The sequence below is a fragment of the Amblyomma americanum genome, chromosome 6, assembly GCF_052857255.1.
Source record: "Amblyomma americanum isolate KBUSLIRL-KWMA chromosome 6, ASM5285725v1, whole genome shotgun sequence".
Lineage (NCBI taxonomy): Eukaryota > Metazoa > Arthropoda > Arachnida > Ixodida > Ixodidae > Amblyomma > Amblyomma americanum.
The window spans coordinates 5,776,546-5,804,443 of record NC_135502.1 but is presented as its reverse complement, the minus strand read 5'-3'; the positions used below and the strand labels follow the sequence as shown (position 1 = coordinate 5,804,443).

The 27,898-nt window shown below is 49.6% G+C and overlaps 1 protein-coding gene across 27 annotated transcripts in view; it reads left to right on the top strand.

The window, feature by feature from the left end:
* Positions 1-27,898, top strand: part of LOC144136224 (protein turtle homolog B-like) — an 873,939-nt gene that overhangs the window by 784,875 nt on the left and 61,166 nt on the right. For all 27 annotated transcript variants that reach the window (XM_077668373.1, XM_077668378.1, XM_077668372.1 and 24 more), the window contains one exon: positions 25,917-26,252. In XM_077668373.1, coding sequence (XP_077524499.1) covers positions 25,917-26,252 — 336 coding nt within the window. The remainder of the gene's footprint in view (positions 1-25,916; positions 26,253-27,898) is intronic.

Sequence of the window (27,898 nt, the reverse complement as noted above, 5' to 3'; positions counted from 1 at the left end):
CTTTCCCCTTCCCTTACGGCGCGGTTCAGGTGTCCAACGATATATGAGACAGATACTGCACCATTTCCTTTCCCCAAAAACAATTATTATTAGCTTCGCGTTTTAAGACACCCTGACCTAGCTTCAAAGAGTAGGGCACTGCCTGTTGATTTATCATAGGACGCTTCCTTCCTGACCGCGGCGGCAGCGTTCTTATGCAGGAAAAACGCTAATGCGCCCGTGTGCTGTGCGATGCCAGTGCACGTTAAAGATCCCCAGGTGGTCGAAATTATTCCGGAGCCCTCCACTACGGCACCTCTTTCTTCTTTCACTCCCTCCTTTATCCCTTCCCTTACGGCGCGGCTTAGGTGTCCAACGATATATGAGACAGATACTGCGCCATTTTTTTCCCCGAAAACCAATTATTATTATTATTTTTATATGCCCTTTCTAGTACCGATATAGTTCTGCACTATGCTTCCTTTGTATTTAATTAATCCAATTTTTACCTTCCGCGTTTCTAACCTGTCGTTTAATGCTCTTCCTTTCTCCGCCCCTCGTGTCCCTGCATACTTCCTGGTTAGTATCCTAGTTCTTTCCCGCCATTGTGAGTCAACGGTCTTTCTGATTTTGGTTTTATCGGATTTTACGTCCCAAATCGACTCAGGCTATGTGAGGGACGCCGTAGTGAAGGGCTCCGGAAATTTCGACCACCCGGGTGTCTTTAACGTGCTGTTATGCCAAGACAACCAGCCCGGATTCCAAATCTACAACGTGCAAAATTTCTCCTGCGAACGCCCTTGGACAAGCCCGGTGCTGCGGCGCAAGCAACAGTGCTCTAACGCTCCCTTGACAAGCTAAGATGCTGTGCCGCTTGACAGCGGCGCCTTATGGAGAAGCATTGGCGAGAGACATGCCCAAACTTGCAGCAAATTGCTAGACAGCCAGGCGCCGGTTCCCCTTTCCCCATGGAAGTCACCGCGCGCGGAAAACTTAAAGCGGGTGGCCAGCGCGGTCGCTGGTTGGACCTCTCGATAAGCCGTCAGGTGCTGGCTTTGTATTGGACCATTTCAGTGACAACCGTTTCTCGGGCTTTATAAGCCCCAATGCTGCCGCCTGGAGAGCACCTCCGATCAACCGGCCACCGATCCGCCAACCCCCGATATACAGATGAGCCCGACCCACCGTGAGCCGAGTGCCGCTCACGAGGGGAGTGAGATGTGTGACGCGTTGGAGCCTCGCCGGGACGTCGCCGTGCGAGAACAGTGCGTTTGCTGTTAGCTCTCGGCCCCCGAGCCGATCTTGTCCTGTATAATGACCTGTACATAGTGTATATAATCCCTTTTGTTATCTCACCGACACCTGACTTGGAGTCTTCGCTACCGACTTGAGAACTGGCAACGCTCTGTCACAAAACTGGTCGCGAGCGCAACGGGACCACTTCAAAGTCACAACATTGCTGGCAGCGGTGGGATCCCAAATCACAACAGTGCATTGACGTCGCACAGTACACGGACCTCTAGAATTTTGCCTCCATCGAAATTTGACCGCCGCAACCGGAATCGAACCCGCGTATTTCGGGTCAGCAGCCGAGCGCCGTAACACCTGAGCTACCGCGGCATCTCAACACTATTTCTGTATAAGTATTTAAATACATTAGCTGCCCACCTGTTATCGCCCAATTTTCTCAGGCGTTCTTCATATAGTATTCTACTCTGATGTTCCCGTGCTTCGAACGATGCCCAACTCATATCCCTCTGTACTGCCTCATTTGTCGTTTAGCCGTGGGCACCTAGTCCTAATCTCCACTAGCTCTCTGATTTACTTCTAATCTCGACAGATATTCTGCCCTTAAGCACAGAACCGCATTCTCGAAAGCAAGCCCCGGAACCATTATTGGTTTCCAAATACCCCTCAGTACTCCATATTTGTTGTGACGTAATAAAACGGCGACCACGACTGCATCTGTAAGATTGTCGCCCATCACATTTTGATCGGCAGCGCCACGCCGGTTAGCGAGGACGCAGTGCTGAAAAGATTGGTGATGGTCTAGCTCTGTTAGATCAGGATATACGAAGCGAAAGCGCGGAGATTTCTGCATCGGAAGAGTGCATTCATTAGATGCGCATTTATTCATAGTTAAAGCTTGAGCCGTCGTGGCGGAGAGGTAGCGTCTCCGCCTCAAACGCCAAATGCCCTGTTTCGATTCCGAGCCTCGGCACGGGTTTTCAAGCGAAAGCTTTACTGGTCGCAGGTTGAGCAGTTTCGCGTGATTCCTGGAGAGCCGTGCTGCGCATGCGCGAGGAGCAGTGACGGCAAACGGCGCATTTCACTTTCTCGATTCCTAGTCACAACTGCGCATGCGCCACTAGTAGCACCGAGCCACATGTGTTCCGCCGCTGCGCAGCACCGCGTCTTTCCTCAAAATGCAACTTTCAATTTTCAGTTTTCTCTTTCTTCTTTCCCTCCCTTCTTTATCCCTTCCTTTACGGCGTGGTTCGGGTCTCCACAGAGATATGTGAGACGGTTACTGTTTAGCGCGCTCGCCGCGTCATCTGGCATGACGTCACACCGCGCGGCTCGCCGCCGCCGCCGCTTGGTATGACGTCAAACCGAGTTCCTCGTCGTTTAGCTCGCCTCCTCGCTTCGCCAGCTCCGTCGCATGCCTGATAACATGCCGGAGGATTGCAAAGAAAAGCTCGCGTGCGCCTCAACTTCAGTTGTGTCGTTTTTAATGCGACAACAACATAGCTATACAACCAGAATAACCTGGACTTGCAATCAAGATTAACGAAGGCTAACCATACTATGCCTTAGCTTTCGCTACGTATATCCTGGCATAGCCGAGCTAAGCCACTACCAATTTTCTCTCTCTCTCGCTCCCTATAGTCACTACTGAGCATGCGCCACTAGTAGCACCGAGCCACAGGTGTTCCGCCACTGCGCAGCGCCGCGCCTTTCCTCAAAATCCAACTTTAAATTGTCAGTTTTCTCTTTCCTCTTTCCCTCCCTAGCTTATCCCTTCCTTTACGCGCTGTTCTGGTGTCCACCGAGATATGTGAGACAGTTACTGTGCCATTTCCTTTCCTCAAAACCCAAACAAAACAAGTGAGCCGACGGCGTTCATAGAGATCATTGGCGTTGACAACTGTGCAAAGACCGTTCATTTTCACGAAAGAAAAGGCGCACAACCGGCTCCGTGGGTCAGTGGAAACCTCAATCTCCCTTTCGCTTTGTATATCCTGGATTAGCTTGGCTAATCAACATTACTTTTTTTTTATTCAGTGAGTATGCGGGGGCTCTCAGTGGCTGCCATAGATGCCGCCACCGAATACGTTGGTTAGCGGTTAAGCGCAGGCTCTGTTAAGGCGCGTTTATACTCCGGCGTAAGGCGCGCGCGCACGCTGCACGGCGACGTCACGTCGGCCAAAGCGAGACCCTCTATGCTCCAACTGCGCTTGACCGCCGACGCGTTTGGCGGCTTCGGCGCACTCTGACCGTACTGGCGGAGACTTGGAGCATGTCTATTTCGCGCCGAGTGCACCAGCCGCCGCCGGCCCGGCCAGACCGGTTCGGCTCTGCGGCGAGGCGCGCGTTGTGACGTCATGTGCCTCCTCGGAGCACCACCACGGCGAAATTGCAAGTTCGCGGCCAGTAAAGCTTTCGCTTTAAAAGCTCCTAAAATTGCCACACATTTTTCACCTACGATGAAAGAGATGCTGTTGTCTTGTGCGAATTTGAATCTCAGGTGATTAAAAAATAGCGGTTCCTTGAACGATGTCAGATGTGCAGTTCTTTAGCTGACAGACGGTAGTATGCGGGTCAGAGTTATCAATTATGTTGTTCGAATTCTTATTAGAGAGATGAAGGCTTATGGAAGGACCGTTCTATAATTTCCGCTTCTTTCTTTCCTTTTGTCATGCCCATAAAAAGTGACTATGTGTAGGCTCAGTGTTCTTTTCCAGCCATACGTACACTGGGTGATTATGCCTACAAAAACGGATGCAGCTACAGTTACGCAGAACAAGCCATAATAGTCAAGCTATATGATACACTAGGCTGTGAAGAATTCTGAACATATTTGATTTATCTGGGGCAGAAATCTGTATTGAAAGTTGTAGTGAAGAACTGTGTCTCACAGGAAGGAGTCCGCTTTATTTCGTGCCATATTGGTAACGTTTGTAGTGGCATTTCAAGTTTGTGTCGCATAATTACGAATAAAACAAGGTATGTCCGAACAACGGACGTACTCCCTATGCCAAAAGTAACCGAGCCAAAAGTAACCGAGCAACAATATAATAGAGCCATTATGGCAGCTCTAAAAACCGAACGGCGTCACAACGTGAGGACAAAGGCTCACCTTAGTTTACGCAGATTCAGTCGTTAAGGGCTGCCATAGGTTCTTCACTACGCATTCAAGAAACAAACCACCTGTGTCCGGTAACTTTTGGCAACGACTATACTTGGCATGGGAGCAGGCAAACTTTCACAATAACAACAACAAAAAAAACACACATGGCATTTGTGTTTGTCTGATGTCATATCAGTGCAAAAGAAAAGATGTCAGCCGTCGGAAATCTGTGCCTTCTCTTCGCTAGTCCAAGCGTTGACGTCTGTTGATGTCTATGGCCGTTAAGCCTCGAGCGCACCTTTTTAAATAAATTAATCTCTCGGTGTCGATGTCCCACAGGGAATTGCAGGTGAGTTAAATAACGTGGAATTTACATGCGAAGATTGTTCTAGCTCGGCTCCGAACAAATTGAGACTGAACGACTGTTTTATGTGCAGAGTATCTGTAATAAGGTAAGGGCCTCGTACACGCGGAATGAATTAATAAGATATTATTCAGTATTCACTTTTGACATGCGATGCCATGTCAAGAGAATGGTGCGTGCGGAAAAATGGCGTACGCATAGAGGATTTGCATGACAAGTTTGGGCGCGAAATCCATCCATTGTTTTCTCAGGCTTAGTCTCTCCGGTTTCAAACGCATAGTGTGTCGGGTTGAGTTGTGTTTGGATCTCGAGGGGTGGTTACCTTTAGTACTCGTTGCATTTACTGCTGTTATGTCACTCGTGGCCTGTATTTCGAACCACTCAGCGTGGCACGTTGCAATGACGTAATGACGATTTTCTCTCGGCCAACTTTATGAGCACAAACGCGCACACGCAAGCACCACACACAAACATACACGCTTGAGCTCACTCATTTTGCCCTGAGACGGCGTACAGATGGCAAGGCACGCATTTGAACACGCATTCTGGTGCACTTTCTGACGAACTAATGTGCCTTAGGTTTTGTTAACGACACGAATCGGTCCAACAACATTCTGTAAGGGAAAGCGCAGAAACAGTCTATCCAGGAGCGTGACGCGTCAGCGGATCGAACCTCTCATTCACTTCAGCTAGTAGTGCGCCAGAGGAGCGGCTCGAGGAAATGACGAACGCATGCATTACTCCGGCCGGATCGCTGGGATCAACGTAACACAACGTATGCCTTTTCCCCAGGCGCACTTATTTTCTCGTTGCCTGAACTTTTTATCCGCTGACCAAAAAAGGCTTTCCTGGAGGTGTTGCTCGCCCGAGTACGCACAAGTTGCGACACGGAGCCAGCGCCCGGGGCGCAGAAGAAACGTTTTTCGTGCACTGGTGATCCCGCCATCCGCTCTGCGCTGCGGCGAGTGAGCCGAGCGACTGGGACGGCGCCCGGGCATGCCAAGGATGCCCGCCTTTCTCGCCTGCTCTGCGAAAGTAAAAGCGCTCCGGGGCTGCGGAATGCGCGCCGTTCCCGGCGGTCGCAGCGCTCGCGCGGCGAGCCCAGCCGGGAACGCTTGCCGCAGGAATGCCTTACACTCGGTGCGCTCCATCAGGAAACGCTTCTTCCTCCAGCATCAGTACTGTGGCGCTTTATTCTCGGCCGCCCAACCACCTTCCTTCCCTCTCCCACCACTGCCGTCCTGGTCTTTGCATTTCGTGCTTTCTTCTATTTCAGTTCAGGCCTCACACGAGCTTACTTTTTGTTACTGCATGATATAAAATAATGAAGGTTAAAAGGAAAAAGAACCGCTTTCTCAAATTGGGGCCCTTCCTGTACTGTTTTTTTTATTTATTACGAGGAGGACGGCGGCTGCGTTTTATCTTGCCATGCGTCGTGTCTGGCGGGGCCAACTGCCGCAAACTTATAAAAAAACATACGCCCGTTGTTCTTATTTCGTCAGCAGGCGATCTCTTAAACCCGCCTTATTTTGCTGGGGTCACAAACGTCTCGTGTCTCTTTTCTTTAGTTCACAGTGCGAAAGTGGAAGCGTTTTTCTTCATCACTAAAGGCATGCGACGGCTTAGCTGCGCCGCCAGACGGTCTAGACGTCTGGGGCATCCTCCGCGTGCATGCAAGAAATAATATAGAAGAGCAAGAAAGAAAAGTGCGTAGGAGCTCTTTGCTGGCATGCCTATAACCTCGCTGGAAATGTCAGGACTCTGTTTCGAAGGTATTGATTACAAAAATCCACCTTTGTGTCTCAAGTATCCAGAGGGAGTGGAAAGCACGCGCATGTAAGTCTTTGGGGTTGCTGGTAATGGCTTGTGACGTTTTTTTCAATGAGCTCAAAAGAATGATTTTCTACTCGAATTAGCCAGTTACAAGGAATTCAATTACTGCTGAAAATCTTGCCGTTCTCATCAGCGCCGGTGCCTGAACCCTCAGTGGAATACCTAGACTAAAATGTGAATGTGAATTGGTCCTGAGTACCATCTCGTTACTAGATGGACATCTCAACCGTGCCATGGTGGAAGGGATGAAGATAGGAATCAAGGAAGAAAAAGAGAGCCCTACGGCGAGGCTCCGGACAAATTTCAACCAGCTGGGGATCTTTAACATGCACTGGCATCGCAAAGCACACGGGTGTCTTTTTACGTCTCGCCTTCCTCGACATGTGGCCGCCGCGGCCGGGTTTGAACCCGGGTACTCAGGCTTAGTACCTGAGTGCAGTAATCACTGTGCCACAGCGGTGGGTATGCAGTAAAAAGTTGCTAATCAGATAACTAAAGGTGCAGTAGCTGTCTCACTTCACGGTGGACTTCTCGACCGCGCCGTGAGGGAAGGGGCAGGGGGGCGTGAAAGAGAAAAAAAGAGTTAAGGCGCGCTCACACTGGCGGGAAGCTTCCCGCGCCGGCACAGCGTCAACGTCGACGCTGCCTCGCAGCTCCTCGGAATGACGCTCACACTACGCGCGTTTTCTCGCTGCGGTTGTCTTGGAATGTGGAGAGAGGAGGCGCTGAGGGAGGACCCGAACGAGCAGAAAGAGAAAGGGGATAGTCACGTGACACTAGAGAAGACTGGAAAGCGCACCCTGCTAGCTCCCCTCCCGTCGCCCTGGCAAAGCAGCCGCCGAGTGCCCCGGCCGGCCGGGGCGGCCGGCCGGACGCGCGCAGCCTCCGCCGAAGGGGTCACTGAGCTGGGACCGACGTCACGGTTCACGGTCGGCGCCCATTGGCTGTCCTTAATCACCGGCACGGGAAAAATAGGTACCGAACCCATCGCTCCGCGGGACGGGAGAGCAGGCTGTCCGCGGGAGAAAAACCGGCTTGGGCGGGAAGCGGCACGCGGGAAACGCCCGGCGTTGCGCGTTTTCCCGCTAATGTGAGCGCCCCTTAAGGTGCCGTATTGGAGGCTACCGCTCCCGGGGCCTTTGCGATATCAGTGCGCGTTAAAGATTCCCAGGTGGTAGAAATTATTCCGGAGCCCTCCACAGCGGCACTTCTTTCTTCCTTTCTTCTCTTAGTGCCTTCATTATCCCTTCCTTTACGGCGCGATTCTGGTGTCCACCGAGACGTGAGACAGATACTGTACCATTCCTTTTCTGAAAAATCAATATTCAATTCTGGGGATCTTTAACGTGCACTGACATAAATAGTAGTTTTTGAGCAAGTAACCAGTGTTTATGTCAGTGGTTTCTGAGCAAATGAAGCCACCACGGGGGCTCAGTGGTTAGGGCGCTCGGCTATTGATCCGTAGTTCCCGGGTTCGAACCCGACTGCGGCGGCTGCGTTTCGATGGGGGCGAAACGCTAAGGCGTCCGTGTGCTGTGCGATGTCAGTGTGCGCTAAAGATTCCCAGGTGGTCGAAATTATTCCGGAGCCCTCCACTATGGCACCACTTTCTTCCTTTCTTCTTTCACTCCCTCCTTTATCCATTCCCTTACGGCGCAGTTGAAGTGTCAGCCGATATGTGAGACAGATACCGTGCCATTTCCTTTCCCCAAAAACCAATTTTCATTTCATTTCAAAAGAAATGGCGCAGTAACTGTATCATTTCTCGGTTGGCACCTCAACCGCACCGTGAGGGAAGGGAGGATGGTGGGAGTAACAAAAGAGAAAGAGAGCAATAGGTGCCGTAGTGGAGGGTTCCGGAGGTAGAAGGAGAAGTAACATTTATTGCCACCAGTCAAAACCGCACTGCAGAAGTCTTTCTCCGGCAGGGTGTCTACCCGTCGGTCGGGATCCTGAAGGTCACAGCAGCAGACAGAGCTTGACTGATGATTTCACTTTGCACTTTGCTCCTGGGCCTGCGTAGTGAGGCCTCCCAGGTTTCTATCATGTCTGTACCGTCATACAATGCTTCGCAGGACCACACCTTGTGTACTCTATGTGCTACCTTGTTGCAAAAACAACGTTGCAGCTTGAAAGCCTCCAGGTGTAACTTAAAAAAAGAGATCCCGGTTACGAAACACCGCTGCCTGCAATTTCCTCCACATAACTTCCTCATTTTTACTGAACGTGGGGGCACCGCCAGGATTTCACTATCATGGGAGATTTTTTATTCCGCTTGTTTTAACGACTGAATTGCCCATAAATATCTCCATCAGATTTTTAAACGTTAACTTCACCTTTCATGCTAATCGCGTTTGCTGGGCGCACTAGCCGCTAAGCACCAGCCGCTAAGCAACAAACCTATGTTGCCGTTCACCTCGACACACTGCAAACTGGTGAAAAGAGCCATCGTCAATCTGTGTTTACAAAATGCTGTGCGAAAATTGTGTACGCACATGATCAGTGAAAATTTTCAACTGGAGTCAAAGCAATGCACAAGCAAGATGCTCAAGCAAGATAAATTTTGGTCGGCTCTGACGATTGTATGAGTGCTTTCGCACTAATATGCCTAACCCTTAATAAGACATTTCGTTCTTTGAAAATTGTTTTTTGAGGAAAGGAAAGGGCGCAGTAATTCATTGAAGCAGGGGAAGAAGTTGGGCATATAGGTAGTGGTTCATCTTGATTGACAGCGCAGAAAAAGACGAGACAATTGAAGGAACACTCGACGGGCGGTTGCTAACAACTAATACGTTTATTCACAACGCTCGGAGTAAATTAATAATAATAATAATTGGTTTTGGGGGGGAAAGAAAATGGCGCAGTATCTGTCTCATATATCGTTAGACACCTCAACCGCGCCGTAAGGGATGGGTAAAGGAGGGAGTGAAAGAAGAAAGGAAGAGAGAGGTGCCGTAGTGGAGGGCTCCGGAATAATTTCGACCACCTGGGGATCTTTAACGTGCACTGACATCGCACGGTACACGGGCGCCTTAGCGTTTTTCCTCCATAAAAACGCAGCCGCCGCGGTCGGGTTAATAATAATAATAATTGGTTTTGGGGGAAAGGAAATGGTGCAGTATCTGTCTCATATATTGTTGGACGCCTGAACCACACCGTAAGGGAAGGGATAAAGGAGGGAGTGAAAGAAGAAAGGAAGAAGAGGTGTTGTAGTGGAGGGCTCCGGAATAATTTCGACCACCTGGGGATCTTTAACGTGCACTGACATCGCACAGCACACGGGCGCCTTAGCGTTTTTCCTCCATAAAAACGCAGCCGCCGCGGTCGGGTTCGAACCCGGGAACTCCGGATCAGTAGTCGAGCGCCCTAACCACTGAGCCACCGCGGCGGGGAACGGTCGGGTTCGAAGGAGTAAATTCGAGGTAAGAAAAACAAGACAAAGAAACTGAGGATCAAAATCAGATAAAAGATTAACTGTGACACTCTAGAAAAGAAATTTATTTCTCCGTCAGCGCAAAGGATGGCTCACTGATACAGTGATCTGTCTTGGCAATGTTGTATGCTTCAGCAGTCTCCCGAGTTTTTTATGCGTTGCATATTGCAATCACTCAGTTCAGCCCTTGGGCGCGGCCGGGCAGCCACCATTGACCTTTAGCGCAACCACGTGACGTGAGTCACGACAGCCGGAGGAAAAGCTGGGCCCCAACTCGCGCGGTCGCGCGCGGCTGCAGCCACCACCTGACTCCCGCTCCTCCAGCTAGGGGCGCTGCGCCGGCGCGTGACGTCACGGAGGAAAAGCTGGGCCCCAACTCGCGCGGTCGCGCGCGGCCGCAGCCACCACCTGACTCCCGCTCCTCCCGCTAGGGGCGCTGCGCCGGCGCGTGACGTCACGGATGAAAAGCTGGGCCCCATCTGGCGCGGTCGCGCGCGGCCGCAGCCACCACCTGACTCCCGCTCCTCCCGCTAGGGGTGCTGCGCTATGATTGACGTCATGGCATATGTATAAAAGAGCTGCGCTCCTTCGCCGGGACAGTCTTATTATACCCCTGTCACACGGGCATTTCGAGGGCCCTCGAACCGATAGTCTATCGACTCAAAGGCGATCGAGCGCTGAAGACCGCGCAATATGCAACGCATTCTTGGCTTAACCAAGCTAAGCCTGGCCATTTTTTATCGCGATTGGCAAAGAGTAATGATGTTTGGTCCAGAAGGGCTTCAGAAGTTTTATCAGGTTTCTTTTGTTTACGCACATGACACCTGAACCGCGCCGCAAGGGACGGGAGGAAGGTGGGAGTGAAAGAAAATCCACCGCCGCGGCGGGGATCGAGCCCGCGTCTTTCGGGTCAACAGCCGAGTGCCGTAACCACTGAGCCACCGTGGTGGCTTTCGTTCTTTCCTTTCCCTTTTCTGTGACTTTAAACAGTGAACCGAAGAAAACAACAGGACGCATGCCTCCTCCTGATTTTTTGCATGCACGTTTCTTATTTGATTATGCTTGATTGTTACGAGCTCATTCCCTTCAACTGCTCACATAGTAGTTCATGCAGTCTCCTACTACGTGCTTCATTTCTCTGCGCCCTGGTTGTTTTCCTGTCTGTTTATTTCGACATTACGCGTTGCCAGTGAACGCTCTTGCCAACACGGGAACTGCCCGATGTTTGAAAGTAAGAACGAGAGAAGTGCTTGTGGACTCCGGCGAAAAAAAAAAGTGCAAAACAGAAACAAATTCCGCTCGGACCAGCGCTTTGAACTTCGGGCGCTCGCTTGCACGTTTTGCTTAGACGCCGCTGTCGGGAGAAAGGGTCGAAGTTGCGAAGCGAGGCGCATTCCCGGCGGGCGTCGATGGACGTTTGTGCCCGGTTTACTTTGCACCGCGAGCCTTCGCGTTTGATCCCGAGGCGTGCGTTCCTATACTCGAGTGCTCCCACGTACGTTGCTGCTTTGCGGCGCTGCTGCTCCGCGTCTCACCGAAACTGTGCAGTACTGTGGAGGCTGCGCGGCGCGCTAAGGGGCTCGCTTTTATGCATAAGCAGAACGTAGGGTAGCCTCAAGCTTCAGCATATTCTCCAGTTAAAAAACATCACTTGATGCGTCTGTCCCAAACTGCACCTTCGGAGCGTCTTCTGTTCGTGGGGCTTAGTGAATGTGTCATAGGAGTGTGCATTGCGTACGCTATAGCAGTTGTGATTCATGCTACTTTTAGCTTCTCCAGTGCTGCGCGCTAGTAGGAAAGAACGTAGCTTTTCCTTCACTTTCGCCTTCCTTATGAAACTGCCTTGCGTATTTCTCCGCACGCACATGCTCTCTCTCTCGGCCATCTCTGCGGTGCTATGCGAGGCACGCATCCTGCATTCGTGATTCCGCATTGCTCGATACGCACGTTACACGCCTCGTGTTACGGTTTCGAGAGCGAGTAGCTTACTTCTCGTTTCTTGACGCCTCCTTGAATTTTCTTTTCGAGTCGACAACTGCGCGAGCCCCCGTGTTCTTGGCACTGCGCTCCGATTGAATTTGTCTTCAAGAAGTCCGAAAAATGAGCTTCAGAGATGGAGAGTTCCTCTTCTCTCGCACATTCCGCTTGAACGGAGAATCATTCTTTCACTGCGACTGCCGCGAGGCTGAATGCGGCGGCGCCTTCAGACTTACCCTCACGTTTTTATTGTGACAGTCTTGATCTCAGTGCCAGAACAGGATATAAAATTGGTCCTTTTTTTTCGGCACCGCTCTGGATGATGTACTCGCCGACCATTTTTTGGTGACTTGGCGCAGCTTAACTAGATTAAATATCAAGCATGACCGCCCACCTATGCGCTCCAAAATGTACAGAACTTTTCTTCGCGCTGTAGAAAAATTTTAACGCCTTTTTCATATGATCACTGAAATAAACTATAACGCCACAATATTAAGTGAAGTGCTAATCTTGCCGATATGCATTATTGAGTCATTGCTTCTTGCTAATTTCTCGGCTTTTAAAATAGGCAAACAAGCATTTGCTCACGTACACTTGCAGTATTTTTTTATTTTTGAAGCTATAACTTAAAAGTCGCGTGAAAAGATCGGTTCTTTGCTGCATTTGTGCCTGTACGCACAAAGTGTCTCGGTAGATGAGAACATATCACTGGAAGTAGAAATAACGCGACGCGTATTTTTGTCATTTCGTTCGCCTGCGCGATTTTCCTGTGACGGGATCTACCCCCAACAGGAAGCAAATAGCTTAGAAGCATCCTTTGCCGCTGTTCTCCGGTGAATTGTGTTTGTGGTACGTCGAAGCAATATGCCCAGCTGCGTCGCTAACCAGTGGCCAGCCATCAGTTCCTATCACATCGTGGCCGTTGAGAGCAGACCAGACGGTGCGGAGTGGGCGCACTTGCGTGGGAGGCCATCATCCTGGTTATTCCACCTGGTACCCATCGAACAGAGGGGCGTTTCCGCTGGCTGCTCTAGACGATCGCTGGTAACCCGTGCCTGTGGCCCGTTCGCGTGAATAATGGATGACCGGGGCCGCACCTTGGCCCCGCTGCTCACTCGTCCCGGCCTCCGGATGTTCGCTTCCCTTCTTTGCGCGGCGAATTGGGTTACTCTGTCGCCGCATCGGGCTATGAGCTTTTGTATTTGCAGCTTACTGTATTCCGCCACGGTATGTACAGCCTTGTCTCGAAAGCTGAGGCAGGAACTTGTGGCACGATCGGAACAGGTGCCAACGCACCCGCGAGAGATGGATATTGAAAGAGCGGTGCAGGCAGTCTCAGGTTCTCTGTGGGCTAGCGAGCGAAGCGCACTTACCTCCTCCGATGCGCTTTTGCTTGGGAGTATCAGCAGGTGTGTGCGTGCGATTTTTGTAAGGAGTGCGCTTAACCCCTTACCTAGCGGTTTTTATATTCCCAGCAGAGCATTAATGATTCAGGCTCGCTTCATTGTTGTAACAACCTCCTGAGCATTATTTTGAAACGATTTAGTTACGTCCGGAGAATAGGAATTCTTCCAGTTCGCAAGGGCCACCATCCGCTACCCGCTTATTCTCCGTGTTTCAAATCCTGCTGCGGCGCTAACACCCGAACGGCTTCCGACTCCCAACTGCGTTTCAGCCTGCGCGTGAGCGATTAAAGCACGCCTGGCATAGCGCGACAAAGTCTTCAGCGCCGACGTCGTTATCGCTACTCGGCTAGGCGCCTCGCATCGTACTCATTAATCAGCCGTGGAGCAAGCAAGCGCGCGCAGACTCCACGACTGTATTCGAGGCCACCAGCATGTTAGTAGATCCTCTTAGCTACGGGAACGCGTCCTGAGCTGCGCGCCTGAAAAGGCGATAAGCCCTGCGCTCTCACGAAACCTGTGTGGGCTGCGCACTCGTGGCGTAACTTGGCGCGGAGGTTGTTAGCGCGCGCAGGATTGCATGAAACGCTGCCACGTACATCTGCGAGACCAGGATTGGCGAGTTGCGCAAATGTTTGCAGATTCATGCCGGCGTGATATGCCACCAGAGGTTTTATAAAGTGGAAACTTGTTCGCTAATCACCCACGCTTTAAGGCAAATCAAAAAGGAAAGCACCTATCAGCCTAAGCGTAAACAAATCTCCTCTGTGGTGTTGCCGTCCCAGTCACTGGCATCAGTTTCCGGTTTTCGCATTGGCTGCCTTTCCCGGTGGAACTGCTTAGTGCGAATGAAGGTTTCAAAGGCACACTCATGAATGATCATATGTTTGTTCCTGAGGAAGCTTCAAAAGAAAATGGTGCGCTTAAATTGGAAATTTGAAGAAGAGCGCATACCGCGGCGGCTGCGTTTTTATGGAGGAAAAACGCTAAGGCGCCCGTGTGCTGTGCGATGTCAGTGCACGTTAAAGATCCCCAGGTGGTCGAAATTATTCCGGAGCCCTCCACTACAGGACCTCATTCTTCCTTTCTTCTTTCACTCCCTCCTTTATCCCTTCCCTTACGGCGCGGTTCAGGTGTCCAACGATATATGAGACAGATAATGCGCCATTTCCTTTCCCCCCCAAACCAAACCAATTATTATTATTATTAAGAGCGCATAACTGCGTCATCTAGCTACCATTTCCGCTGGGTGTTGTTTTCTTGGTTCGTGGCTTGAAAGGTGTTCATATACGTCCTGTATCATGCGTATATTTTTTTCCTCGCTAAAAACCGTCATTTCAGCAATGCAAGAAACTGAGCAGTCCTGCTAAAGTGTGGTTTGGTTTAATTTTAGGGGGTTTTACGTCCCAAAGTGACTCAGGCTATGAGGGACGCCGTAGTGAAAGGCTGCGAAAATTTCGACCACCTGGGGTTCTTTAACCTGCTCTGACGTCGCACAGTACACGACCCTCTAGAATTTCGCCTCCATCGAAATTCCACCGCCGCGGCCGCGATTGCACCTGCGTCTTTCGGGTCAGCAGCCGAGTGCCATAACCACTGAGCCACCGCGGCGGCTTGATAAAGTATACCTCGCTCTGTTTTTGTCTTCTTCCTTGATCTTTGCTCACCACTAAGCGCTTTTCTTTTTTTTTCTTCTTTTCCTCAACATCGCCAATATTCCACCGCTTCAGCTGCGGACCAGCGCAGAAGGAATCTCACACGAAGGAACCTGTTGTGATGCGCCCGGTCCAGTACAGCGGCTGGGTTCTTACAGCAACACACGGAAGGCAGTTGGGAAACGGCTGAGCGCAGGTTTAAGTGCCAACGCGCTAAAAAGAACAAGAGCAGATGGACAACTTTATCAACGCGCGAGGGCTGAAGTAAATGGTTTGAGGTTAGAATTCGGGGCGGTGTGCTGATTACCAAACACAAAAGTTATGGCTACCAAGAGCGGCCATAGCTGCTGGCTGTGTGCGGCATATAACGGGGCCTAGCTCTTCCAACAATGGGGTATATTGGTGGGGTTAGAGAAGGTTGCAATGGATTTAGCAGAGTTACTGGAGACCGAGTGGGCAAAGCCAACATGCTTGCAGATTTCCAAGACAGGCGCCGCATACCTAACAACCGGGTGGAACTCACAGTGGGCTATGCAGAGTCGTAAAAGTTACAAGGAAGGGAACTAGTTTTCGTTTGTCAATGTAAGCGAACTCGCGGTACACAGGGTATGGGGGAGGGGAAGGTGAGGCGGTGGTAAAAGTGACGTAGATACCTCAGTCTGTGCTCTGTACTTGCGGGGTATCGCTCGTACGTTCTTTGAGTTGGAATCTTGCGGCCAGGAGAAATGCTTACTCGGGGACTTGCAGTTAGCAAGGGCTTCAATTCGTTGCAATCGGTGCACGACATTTATGTTCCTGCCAACCAGCGGATTTTATTTTTTCTTCGCAGCCAGTAACTTTCGTATCAATAAAAACACCCTGACTCTTGTGAAGACTCTTGTGGAGTTTTTTTTAAGTAGTTTTTCATCTGCCTCCTCCCATCATCATTGTCCCCGATCGTGACCTTCTTTTATCTCCTCTTCCCGTCCCCCAGAGCAGAGTAGCGGGCCAGATATTTAATTTTCAGGCCAACCTCTCTGCCTTTCTTATCAATAACCCCCCCCCCCCCCCTCCCTCTCTCTCTCTTGTGGAGTTGCCTGCTCATGGTGAAAGATAAGTGGTCTAAGTACGCCCTTCCACCAAGGGTGCTGTGCTTAAGACGTGCTATTTCGATTGCCGGGGCGTGTACTTCTTATTCTAGTCTCAGAAAAGCTCTATGCGCTTGCAATATGTCTTTTAAATACTGACCATTGTCAATAATCACCGTGCCTTCTCAAACTCCGTTTTTACCTTTAAGCCTCACTTGTAGTAACTGAAAGGTATGCTTGGAGATCTCACAGCTTTTGTCCGTTTTCACATCTGAAGTGAACAAAAATGCGCAAATCATTTGCTAAGCACAGCAAAACGAAACTACAATAAAACAGGAACTACATTGATCATTAGCTCGCGCATTCGGTGCGCTTCACCGTAAACGTTTGTGTAACACAGCGTTCTTTTAGTTATTGCTGGGAGCCACGCCGCCGCCGCTGCAAATAATTCGTGGAAGTCGGACTAATGTTACCGCATTCGAACCGATGCGTTCCGCACACGCTCCTCTAATTACTGTGGAACGTGGCGCACCAGAGGGCCATTAGGCACGTGGGCCGTCATCATGGGTTACACGTTCAAATTCCTGCTTCGCCTAAATTGGTGCTCCTGTTCTTTCTAGAGACTTTGTAATCAAACAATCGAGACGTCAGGCTTCTGTTTCCCTATTGATTTTTCGCCCCTTGCAACTGCAACGTTTTCGATCGCTTTCATACCTTCCAAAATCTTGTTAAACATTTTTATTTGTTTACTTTTTTCGTTAGAGGTTCCCAGTGGCATTTCACAGGCACACCTTTTTTCACGTTTGTTTTCTACCGTTCGGTTTATCCTCTCTTCCAATTCGTTGGTTTCCAAGTAAGAATGCCAGTTCTTGCACTCTCCACCTTTAGAATCAATGGCCTGCGCCCAAAACTGAATCGTTGAAGCCCTCCCATGAGTGCGAGTGCCTTGCTGGGCCCGACGAAGTCAAGCTGCCGGGACAGAGGGTAGGAAAGATGCAGAGAGAAAAATAAGGATCGTGCAGCGGAGCAGTGTCGCCCGGTGTCGCCCCTCCGGGTTGCGGCGTAGGCGCACCACAGTGCCTCGCCGATTTTGCTCTCTGGGCTTCTGTTTAAACAGAGCAAGTAGCGCAGCCGAATTCGCCCGGCGAGAGAGGCTGCGCGCGAATAATTAACGCCGAGGAGCCCCAGAATTCAGCGCTTTCGCCGTGTGCACACCAGCGCGCGCGAGGCTTGCGCACCGCGTCCCCGCAGCAGTTGTGCGCCTCCCTCCCCTCCGCCCTCTCTTGTCGCCGCATCGCTTGCTTTTGCTGAGTGTTGCTGCCCGAACGTGTCTGCCTCTGGCGCTGCTTATCTCTGTCCTGCACTTTCTACGCACGCTCTCGCTTGCTCGTCTTTTCGAAGCCGCGCACGTTGTGCTGCCGTTCCAATTTCTCTTGTTTCGCGCCGAGCTCGTCCGCATGGCGGCGCCCCCCGCAGTTACAGGGTGTTGCTGACTCTTTGGCAGTTGGCTGTACGCTCGGCTGCAGTGGTGTGGCTGGGAGCTCGCGTCCGGCTGCCGTTTCGCTTCGCCGAGCGTGGTCGCTCGCTCTGCGCTTGACGGTACGACCGTGTCTTTCCCGTTTTTTTTTCTTTTTGGGGGAAAGATTTCGAAACCGCCTCTTGCTGGGGCTGTCGTGCGCTCTGTATTCCCATTGCGAAGCGGAGTGTCGATGGCGAAGGGTGTAGTGTGGGCGAGGGAGTGGAAAGGACAACGTAGCGTCAAACCGCTCTCTCCCTACAACTCAAACCCGGCACGCGGTGCACGCTATGCTCTTAGCGCAACCTTTCTCGTCGGACGTAATGCGTGGCTTTTTCTCTCTTACTCTTGAGAATTTACTTTCTCAGAATTTCAATCTCTTTCGCCAAATCTGCGCACCATACAAACACGAACAAAGCAGTTGGATTTGCAATAATTGTCCTCAGGCGGGGTCCGACAGGCTTAACGATCCCTATTTCCTTCCCTTGGAAGCTTTCTGGCCTCGGTGGCTGGGTGGCATGTATCGTCCAGAGTGGCCCCGTGAGTCGGACGAAGAGCATTACCTTCGCAGAGCCAGCAATGGGGCTCGAAAGAGAAGAATGGAGCACCCTTGAGCTGTACCTTTGCTCTTAATTATGCTTGTCGCCTTAGTGAAAGCGTCCTCTCGGGCGCCCCACTTTTCGCCTTCGCTTCTCCGCCCAGACGCTCGTTTTCTTCCCGGCCTGGACATGTTTTTATACGCCAATATCTATAACTTGCTCACCATTTTCTGCATTTTGCGCGAGCACGAGGAACACAAAAGTTAGAAGGCTACAACAAAAGGCTAGATAAGTTAGCACGGTTTAAGCATTTGCGCTTTACACTTTTATTAAACAAACATTTTCAATGTTTGGGTGGTGTCATGACCGCAGCTGACCGCAAAACGTACGGCTCCAACATCGTATAATGTCATAGGGAATGATGTTTGATTCGCGATGGTACGGCTTGTGTAGCCGCCGCATACGTCACTAAACTCGGTGAACCTTTATATTCCACGCGTAATAATGACCGCCACTGTCAGGGAATGTGAAAACTACGTCATTTTTTGGAAGATTGGTGACTGCAGGGGAGACAAACTTTGTTTTCGCTCGCACTCAACACCCCAGTGTCCTGATTAAATTGTTAAATTAAAACTTTACTACTCCACTCCGTAGCTTCTTCGCCGTGTGCGCGAGTTTGACCTTGAACCGAGGAGAAACCGCGTGACAGCTATGTCGTCACTCAGCCGCAGCCGCCGAAACTGAGCGCTCGTCTTTGTTTCTATAGGCCGTCGGCTTTCTTTGTGTTCACTAGCGTTGGCGTTGATAACGTTCTATACTCCGATGATTTTGACGAAAGGGAGGGCGCATAACTGGCTTTTTGGGACAGCGGACGCCTCAGTGGCGCTTTGAGGTACTTGTCGGGGGTGAGAGGGAGGTGTGGGCTGCATGGGTTAGCGCTGACAACGTTGTGGCAGACACGTTGCACTGCAGCAGTGGGCCGCAGAGTTCAATGGGTGAGCAGTCTCTCGTGATCAATCATTAATTTAACAGCTACCTGCCAGGTGTAAGGGTGGGCGCGCTGCCAATACAGTATCCGGAACGCACTCCACGCTACAGACGCCAAGCCGCGTCTAGTTGCCCGATACATCAAAGCTGAGCAAGACTGAGCTTAGCCAAGCATAACTACGCATAACCTTCTGCTTTCGCTTTGTCTGCTTAGGTTTAGCCGTGTTAAACCTTTGCTTAATTTTTTTACTTTTCAAAGCGATTGACACTTCTGCTCAGACAAGCACTGGTGCATAGCAGCATACCCACCAAACATCGCTTTCCTAGGCGGAACTCAAACGTAGTCACACTTCATCGGGTCGACAGTTCTGTGTGTCTGTCACATCGGCAACTTAAGCCCGCCGTGTTTGCGACGCATCGTGCGACTGCAACAGACGGGCATGCTTACCTTGGTTTGGGTGCGGTGCCAGCACTGGAGTCCGCCACCGCTCTTCAGTTTCTCGCAAATTGAACCCACAGAGTGATAGTTAATAAAGCCATAAAAAAAGGAGTTTAGATTTAAACCCTCAGTATTTGATCATTCTCAGCTGGTCTCAGCTGGACGCAAGTTGTTTGTAGGGCTGACTGTACGTTGAAGCTCGGGTTAAAAAGCGTCGCCGTTGCCATTTGTGGTGGCTGCGGTGTAGTATGTCGTCGTCAAAAACTCTCCAACGTCAGCTAAAGTGCATCGTCGTCACTTCTTCATTCCGGATTAATCCGAAAATGCTGCAATGTTATATTTCGGCCCCTGTAGAGCGTGCACCGCGGCAAGTACACCATTAATGTAAGGTAAACAACCTTGCACTTTTATGCCCGTTTATTCTTTGTTACGAAACTGCTTAGTCTATTCTGACTCCGCTACTTGCAACACTGGCAAAACCCTAATGTTAGCAGTTACTCTTTGTACACATGTCTACGTCCTTTTGCTGTACTGCTGAATCCGTTCTCGCCCTGTCACTTTCAGCGGTTACTGGACATTTACCTCATCGGTTACACGGGCTCACGCTCTCTTTGCGCAGGCACAGATGTCTTACTTGCGCATGCTAAGCGAACCCGCTTAAACGCAGCGCTGGTGTTTCGCACCGCTGTGGAGCTTCTCTTGGCCACGTGCTTCTCAGTCGAGTGATCTGGCTTGCTACACTGGTGAAGCGGGAGTGCCTCGCGCAACTGGCATGGACAGCTGTATTTGTCCTCAACATTGGCGGCGCCAACAGCTGGTGACACTAAAGCAATTGGAAACACATTTCCTCGCCTTATTTACGGTCCGCAAGAACGCGCAGACCTTGTCGTTTGTTCGTTCTGTCTTTCTTTACTTACTTTGGGCGACCAATTTCGCTTTGATTACCTCCCTGGAACTGTGAATGACGCGAAAGCAGGGACCCGTGGCCAGAACTGGCGTGATGTTTCATCCTTTATTGATAATGGTGGCCGCCGACAGAAAAACGCGCTTCGTTCCACGTCGAGGGCGCTGCGGGGGGCATTTCGTGCCAGGCCAAACGCGGATTAACGATTCTTCTGGATGTTTCGCTGGCGCCCATTCCTCGTGGCTGGGCAGAGAATGATCTCCTGTCACAACCGAGAGGCGCCCAGAACGGTTAGTTCACTTTTCCGCAGCGGCAGATGACAGCTTCCCTCTCTGACTGTCACAGCTGCCGGACGGAGTAGAGGTGTTTTTTTTTTTGTTTCTTTGTTACGGGGCAATAGTGCCATTAGCGCTGTGGCCAAGTGTGTTTATGTACTTACGGAGCTTGTATGGCCTAAAAACTCTGTTGTTGCTTATGATGTCTGCATTTGCAGCCTTTGCAGGAGACTTCGACTGGCATTTAGGAAGTCCGCGAATAGAAATGCTGCACTTAATGAACACACGCCAAGATAGTCTTTGAGAGAAGTTCTAGATTCCTTGCGATGACATAATTCTCGGTTGATTACCACGCAGAAATACCATCGCAGCGTTGCGCAAACGCTGATATGTATCCAAAATTAATTTACCCTTGGTTAGATTTACAACGGTGTGCATTACTAAGGGATGAGAGCAGTGAAGTTTGAATAAACTGAGCCAATTATGTGGCAGGTTCACTCAACAATCAGAGCCTGTTCGAGCCCGTGGGTCCTTGTCTTTTCTTGCCTAGCGAAACTCTAAGCCAGGAATGAAGTTCGCGCACAATACATCTAAGACCAAGTGCTGAGGAAAAAACAGTAAGATGCGATGAATGAGGGCGCAACGGTTGAATCCAAGCAAGGGAAAATCACTCTCCAGTTTGCAGGTGTCTGTACCGAGTCATGCAGAGAACAGTGTCTGGGCTTAAAGGCCCTCCTTTTACATGCTGTACTTTATTGGCGTACTTTGTTGCTTCACTCTGGCCCTGGCTAAGGAGTTAAGTTAGCAGTACATAGCAAAGTTAAGCCGTCGAAGGGAAGCCTCAGTCCGCTAGCCAACGTTTGGACAAAAGCAATAGATTTATTCTGAGCTCCGCTTCGACCCTTGTTCATTTAGTTTTGTGCTTTCAAGCTTCTCATCTTTCTGGCTTCTAACGGAGTTTCAATTAAATCACACAGAGATAAAGTGTCTTCCGCTCCTTGCTTTGCAACTAACTCTCTCAGGTCCTTCGCCTTCTTTCTACAATAAAATCTGTGCACCAAAAAAATAAATGATAGAAAACTGTGAACTAAAAACTAAAGTTCAAACAAGTTACGATCAAGTATTGCGAAATATCACTAACGCCGCCGCTGAGCGCTCACAGAAAAGATTAGCGCGCCGCACACATTTTTATTAATATATTTTGTTAAAGAACGTACTTGCGCACTGACGCAACGGGCGAGCAAGGAACGCCCGTGACTTGTACAGTGCGCAACTTTCAACTGTTTTGCTTCTTAGACAGCAGCCACAATTTATGAGAGCGAGAGCGTTCGCTCCAGCGCAAAAAAAAAAAAAAGGCTGGCAGTTGAAACGAAACAATTATACACATTTCTCGCTTAAAAGAAGGCGTACAAGTAAACACTTCCAGTACAGCATTCCTGTAATAACTGGCCATTACACCGATGCCTCCTGCATGAAAACTATTTAAACGGTTATGTTCAACCACGTCAACAAAAAATTCGAGGGACGATTGCGATTATCCCTAATGCGAAATTTTTAGCGCAGCTCTGTCGGTGTCTTAGACTCTGTAGGCTCATTGTTTTGCTTTCCTGGGTCGTCGGCACGTCAGGCGACGATACTAGTTCGGAAGTAGTATTACCTAAATGAGACGACGATATTCAATGCGCAGCGGAAGTGTGCTGCAGTTTAGCATGAGGCGTGATCGGTTGCATCGATAGCCTAGTGCTCTTGTGTTGTGGCCAGCGCAGCTGATCTGTTCTCGTCGCCTCGGGTTCGAATCCGAATCGTGGCAAAGTTAAGCTTTAATAATTAAATAATTACATTATGGTTTCACTCGGTAAGCAGCCCTCTTATATAGCGTTTGTCACAGTATTTTCTCAGTCTAGATTACAGTCTTGGTCTAGGTTACTTAACCTAGGCGACAGTGAAGGAGCACGTTCGCAGGAGGGATCTACAAAGCGATCGCATTGTGCTCTCAAGGGCAGGTTAAGCGTTCTATGATAATGAAAGAAAGAACACTATCCGTGTCCGCGAAATGATACGCAAGTAAGGCACCAGGCAGCTGAAGGAACCTATTACTGCTATCGCGTCGTACCCTTGAGGCAGACCTAAAGTGTCTCTTCAAGTTTTTTTCTTTGGTTATTCGGACATTTGAGGAGGGTGAGAACCACCAGCTGCTTGTGAAAGCGAGTGCACCTAAGTAGCGTTGGCAGCAGCGATAAATGTTAAGTGAAAAGCAAAGCACCAGGCTTAAATCTAAACTTGCCCCTTTGCTTAAGGACCGCCAAAAAAGAAAAGATTTTCCTGGCATACCGCTTTACTTTCTTCGAATTGTGTCGAGCGTTCATGTTTTTTTTTCTTTTTATGAAGGCATATTCAACAATGACTGCGAATAGCAATATCAGGTCTACAGGTAACATGAAGCACTCCACTGTGCAATTGGAGAAGGCAAGAAATGCCTTATCAACTTACTTCAACTCGCTAGACTGTCCAAATTGAGAATGACGAAGGGGTGAATGCATCTGTGCCCATTTTTTGTTCCTCGTGGCCGAATTCAAACGTAAGAAAACCGGAAAAACCTTTAACCGCTGCGAGGGTCATTGAAAGAAGAGAAACACTGTTATAAAAATTTTGGGTCTTAAAGCGTTTTTTACAGAAATGTACTTTTTGGGGATATGAAAAAGTCACAATTTGTTTTGAGCCCCGCGGTGTGCTCTCTTTCTTAGAAATAAATGCTGGTAACAAAATTCCTAGCACCAACTAAAGGAGATAATAACCAGACGAATACGGGGGAATTTGTACTAAAGCAGGGCGCCAGTATGATAAAATAAATGCCGGAAATTGTTCAGGCCACCTGCTTGCGCACTGCATAGCTTTGCTGTCTTCAAGGAGCTCCGGTGACTGGCATTCCAATCTTCATCTGCGTGCTTACCGAGGTGAAGGTAAATTGCCTGGAAACAATACAAGAGCCACCTGCAAGTGACGGAAGACGGTAACGGACAGCCACTAGGGCTTTTTACGCGCGATTAGCAATACGAATATCCCGCTCAACTCTCGCGCTGTCTGTTCTTTGCGATCGCAGCGAAGCGTGCAGGAATGAATACGTGACAGGGATTTTCTCTCCTGTTGTGAAGCTTCTCACGTAACGTTTCCGCAGACCTGGCTTGCCTCTGCCTGCCGAGTCGGCGCGAATAAAGCCCACGCTGGAACGGGGAACAAAGCAAGAAGGATGCGTTGCATGGGGCGCTGCGCCAGACGTCGTGCTCAACGCTCGCCAGCCAGGCGAGAAGGAAAGCAGGGCGACGTGCCGACAGAATGCCCGTGGTAGCTGCACCCGTTGTTCGCTGCGACTGCACGGAAAGGCGCAGTTGTTCTTCGTGCATTAGCGGTGCTCAGCTGCGCTTTAGGGGCATTCGCAGCGCAACGTGCCGGGCCAGCCTCTCTGTCTTCTTTTTGTTTTTTGTTACGCGTTCCTCTATCTCCAGCTCCGCAGTGCGGGCTCTTTTGATCGGACGTGCAGGGCCGACTATGCTTGAAAACTGAGGGGCGGAACTCTGCAAGGCGTGACTCTTCTTTCCCCGTCTCTGGTCGTAGAGAAGCAGGTAGAATATCTTACACTGCATTTTTTATCTGCAATTTAATGGCATTTGAGCTCCTATCCTTCGAGCTTAGCCTCGCTCTCCATGATAAAGGAATAAACTTAAGTTATTATTCGCCTTCTCAATTCTTCAGTTCTGTACGAAAAAAAAGACTAGCGTGGGGCTAATGCTCAATATATTTATTTTTTTCGAATTTAGGGAATATTGTGTACCATGTGCGAGTAGGGTGAGCAGAACAAAATAACAAAAACTCAGAAAAAGCAAATACCGCAAGAAGACATTTAAAAAAAACGACACCGGTACACGTCGTAGGACTGTGACGAGGTAGTGTGACTGAATTTTACTAGCGAGCCAAAATTTGTGTCTCTTCCTTTGTGGATAGGGCAGTTAAGAACAACGGATGCGATGATGCTATGTTCGTCTTATTGTTAACATAGGTAATTCTAGCGAGGGTCCTTAAGCAACTTCAGCATCTTAAGGATCAGAAGGAAACTGTCGTCCCAACATTTTCTGCGAAATTTCAGTTGCCCGACGCAATAGTTTTATCGCAGTGCGTGTCCCGAAGTTAAATATTTAATATAAATGAGACTTGCTTCTGCAAGGTATGCACTGCAGGGTACAACACGCAGTGCAATAAATACTGTTGCCAGCTGTGCTTTTGATACGTGTCATAGGAATGCAAGAATATGATTACGAACGCACGGAGAGTCAAATTCAAGAGCATTACATTTTACGACGATGTGAACAGCTCACCCTGATAGGCGTTAACCCTGTGGGTTACACTTTAATTCTGTATTATTATTTTTATTTCTGAAGCAAAACATTCACTTTTCAGCAAATCTTAGGATATGCTACTTCGTCCTTGGTTATTTGGCGGTCATGGAAGCTACAAAGGAGTCCGAAGCGAATAAATCACGTGCCCATGAAGCTTAGCGCTTCATTTTAGGCGTGTGTTGGTTGTGCTGGCATTTCTGCAGGAATATAAACCTATGCATTTGTCGCATTTTCTATGAAAATTTTCAGTTTTCTGGTTTTTTTGTTGCCAACGCTACTTCGCGCCGGCACTGATAAAATGGACCTGCTTTGTTTGCCTCAATATTAAAAATAATGCGCAAAATTTTTCTTCGATGGCTCAACTCGAGGCTAAAAGAAGACATTGCACTGATCACGCCTGCTATAGCTTCTGCTATAGCTTGCTAATAGGTCCTCTTCCGTCGCTGCTTTCCAGAAAAGCAGTGTAATTTTAAGCCTGGAACTGTCTCACTGTTGCTATTCTCTAAGGTAGTGATGCAACTTCCAGGGTCGCCCTCTTCTGGAACCGGGCTCCTGCACTCATTTTCTCCTATGTTATGATGAAACTAAAGGATGCTTCAATATTTCTGTGCTGCACGCAAGATTTATGCCGTGGTGCTACGCATAGTGTGCATAGCCCTTCAAATAATGTAGGAAACACTGTTCCTATAAGGGCGCTTTCTTTTGTCGCATTCTTTGCCTGTTCGCTCGTTGCTTTCTGGGCTAATGTGTCAAGCCTTGGCCGCAGCGGTGTGGCTGACGCGCGGCTCTCCCTTTGTGCGCAGCCATCCCGCAGCTGTACGCGGCCGTGGGCGGCAAGGTGTCTCTGCCGTGCAACACGAGCATTCCTGCGGGCGGCGACGGCGTGTCGCTGATACTGTGGTACCACGGCGACTACGGCATCCCCATATACAGCCTGGACGCCCGCGACCAGCCCCTGAGCAAGGCACGACACTTCCCGGGCCAGGACCTGGGTACGCGCGCGTACCTGGACGTGGCCTCCAAGCCGCCCACGCTCAACATCGACCCGGTGCTCGAGAGCGACGCCGGCGAGTACCGCTGCCGGGTCGACTACAGCAGGCAGCGAACGCAGCACAGGAACGTCAACCTCACGGTCATCGGTGCGTGAATTGTGCGCTTCTTGACACTGGCCCGTAGAGAACTAGCGCTAGCTTTCGAGGTCCCATTACCACTACCGCAGCGGTGGCCAAGTGGTTGAGCATCCGCCTCACTTGCGGGAGGTGCGAGGTTCGATCCCCAGTGTCGCCGGGTACCCACTGGTGATACAATAGGTACAAGCTTTCCCCTGGCCTGGTGATCGGCTTAATCAGGGTGAAATGCTTGGGAAATGGGTCTTTGACCCCACCTTGAGTAATCGAAAAATACCTTGTGCCATGGCGCACTTTGACCATAGACGCCCTTGCGCCATAAAAATTTATAATCATCATCATCACCATTACCACTCACTGCGAATGCATCGCAAAGGGAAGCAAGTACTGCGTATTCTTTTCTTAAATGCATCTTAATCCTCTGCGATGCCTCACTATCTTTGGCGGTTGGCTGCTGATCTCAAGGTCGCGTCACCGAGCTTTAGTGACAGAGGCTGCATTGCAATTAAGACGACTTTGAAATGGTGCCCTTGTACTGTTCCGTGTCAGTGAATGCTAATGCAAAATCCCTCGTGAGCCATACATACCACCGAGGTCAAATTCAAGTTAACGCCGATCGCTGGAGCCTGCCACCCGTTTTTGTTTGAATATTTTAGCCGAAACCACACGACGACAATGGCACTAGGTACGACTCAAGCCAGTTAAATGGGAGAAAGGAAAAAAAACTCGGCTAGCAGTTTAGAGAGGTTTACTCGAAGCACACGTGCGCCCATCCCCTTTAGCCCCACTTCCTTAAAGGGAATGCTTTCACTTTTTTTTACAATGGAAGGACTCCAGAAATTGTGTCCTCCAATATGTCCTGGCGTGATTGTTGTGTCCCTGGGGACGTGAACATTTCGAAGAAAATATTAGGTTGAATCGGGAGTTTTCCTGTCGGACTTTGATCGAGAGCTCTGCTGTTGGTAAAATAGAGGGGTTTCCGTTGATTTGTGAATTAATTCGCTATTTAACTCTTTCAATGAAAGGTATGTTGGCACCAAACTAAAGAAGAAAGGTTCTAGAGCGAAATAAAATACTGGTGTTTGATGGAACACGCATGGTCGAGAATCGCAAGTTTTAAAATGAAGTCGCGAGGTTGTGTGCTTTATAGATTGTCAAGATTGCCAGAGAGTGGATTTCTAATAATAAAGAATGAATGAGCCGTCTTCCCAAGATATATTACAGCGGCTTGTCGTATGTCGTTGAAAATGTTAATGAGAAGGTATCACAATTTTCTAAAGGCTCTAAGAACCAACCTCGAGCAATGTTCACTCTACTAATGTGCAGATAGGTTGTGGGGAAGGGAGGTTAATTGTAAATAAATATAATACATCTGATACGATATATCGAAGAGATCATGCTATTCTGGGCAGGCGGCGGCGACGTCTGGGGGCAGAATACTGAATGCAGCAGACAATAAACGTTCATCGTAGTAATGAAGCTAAGTAAACAAAAGATGACAGTTTTGATGGTGCGCCGCAGCTAGCGCACTTCACTAGGAAGAAAGGCCTATTGTTTTTACAAATAGTAATCAACGGTGAGAAGCGCTGGATTAGAACGCTGTGTAGTTATTGATAGGGTATGTTGTATTTGAAATAATGTTTAAATAATGTTTAAAA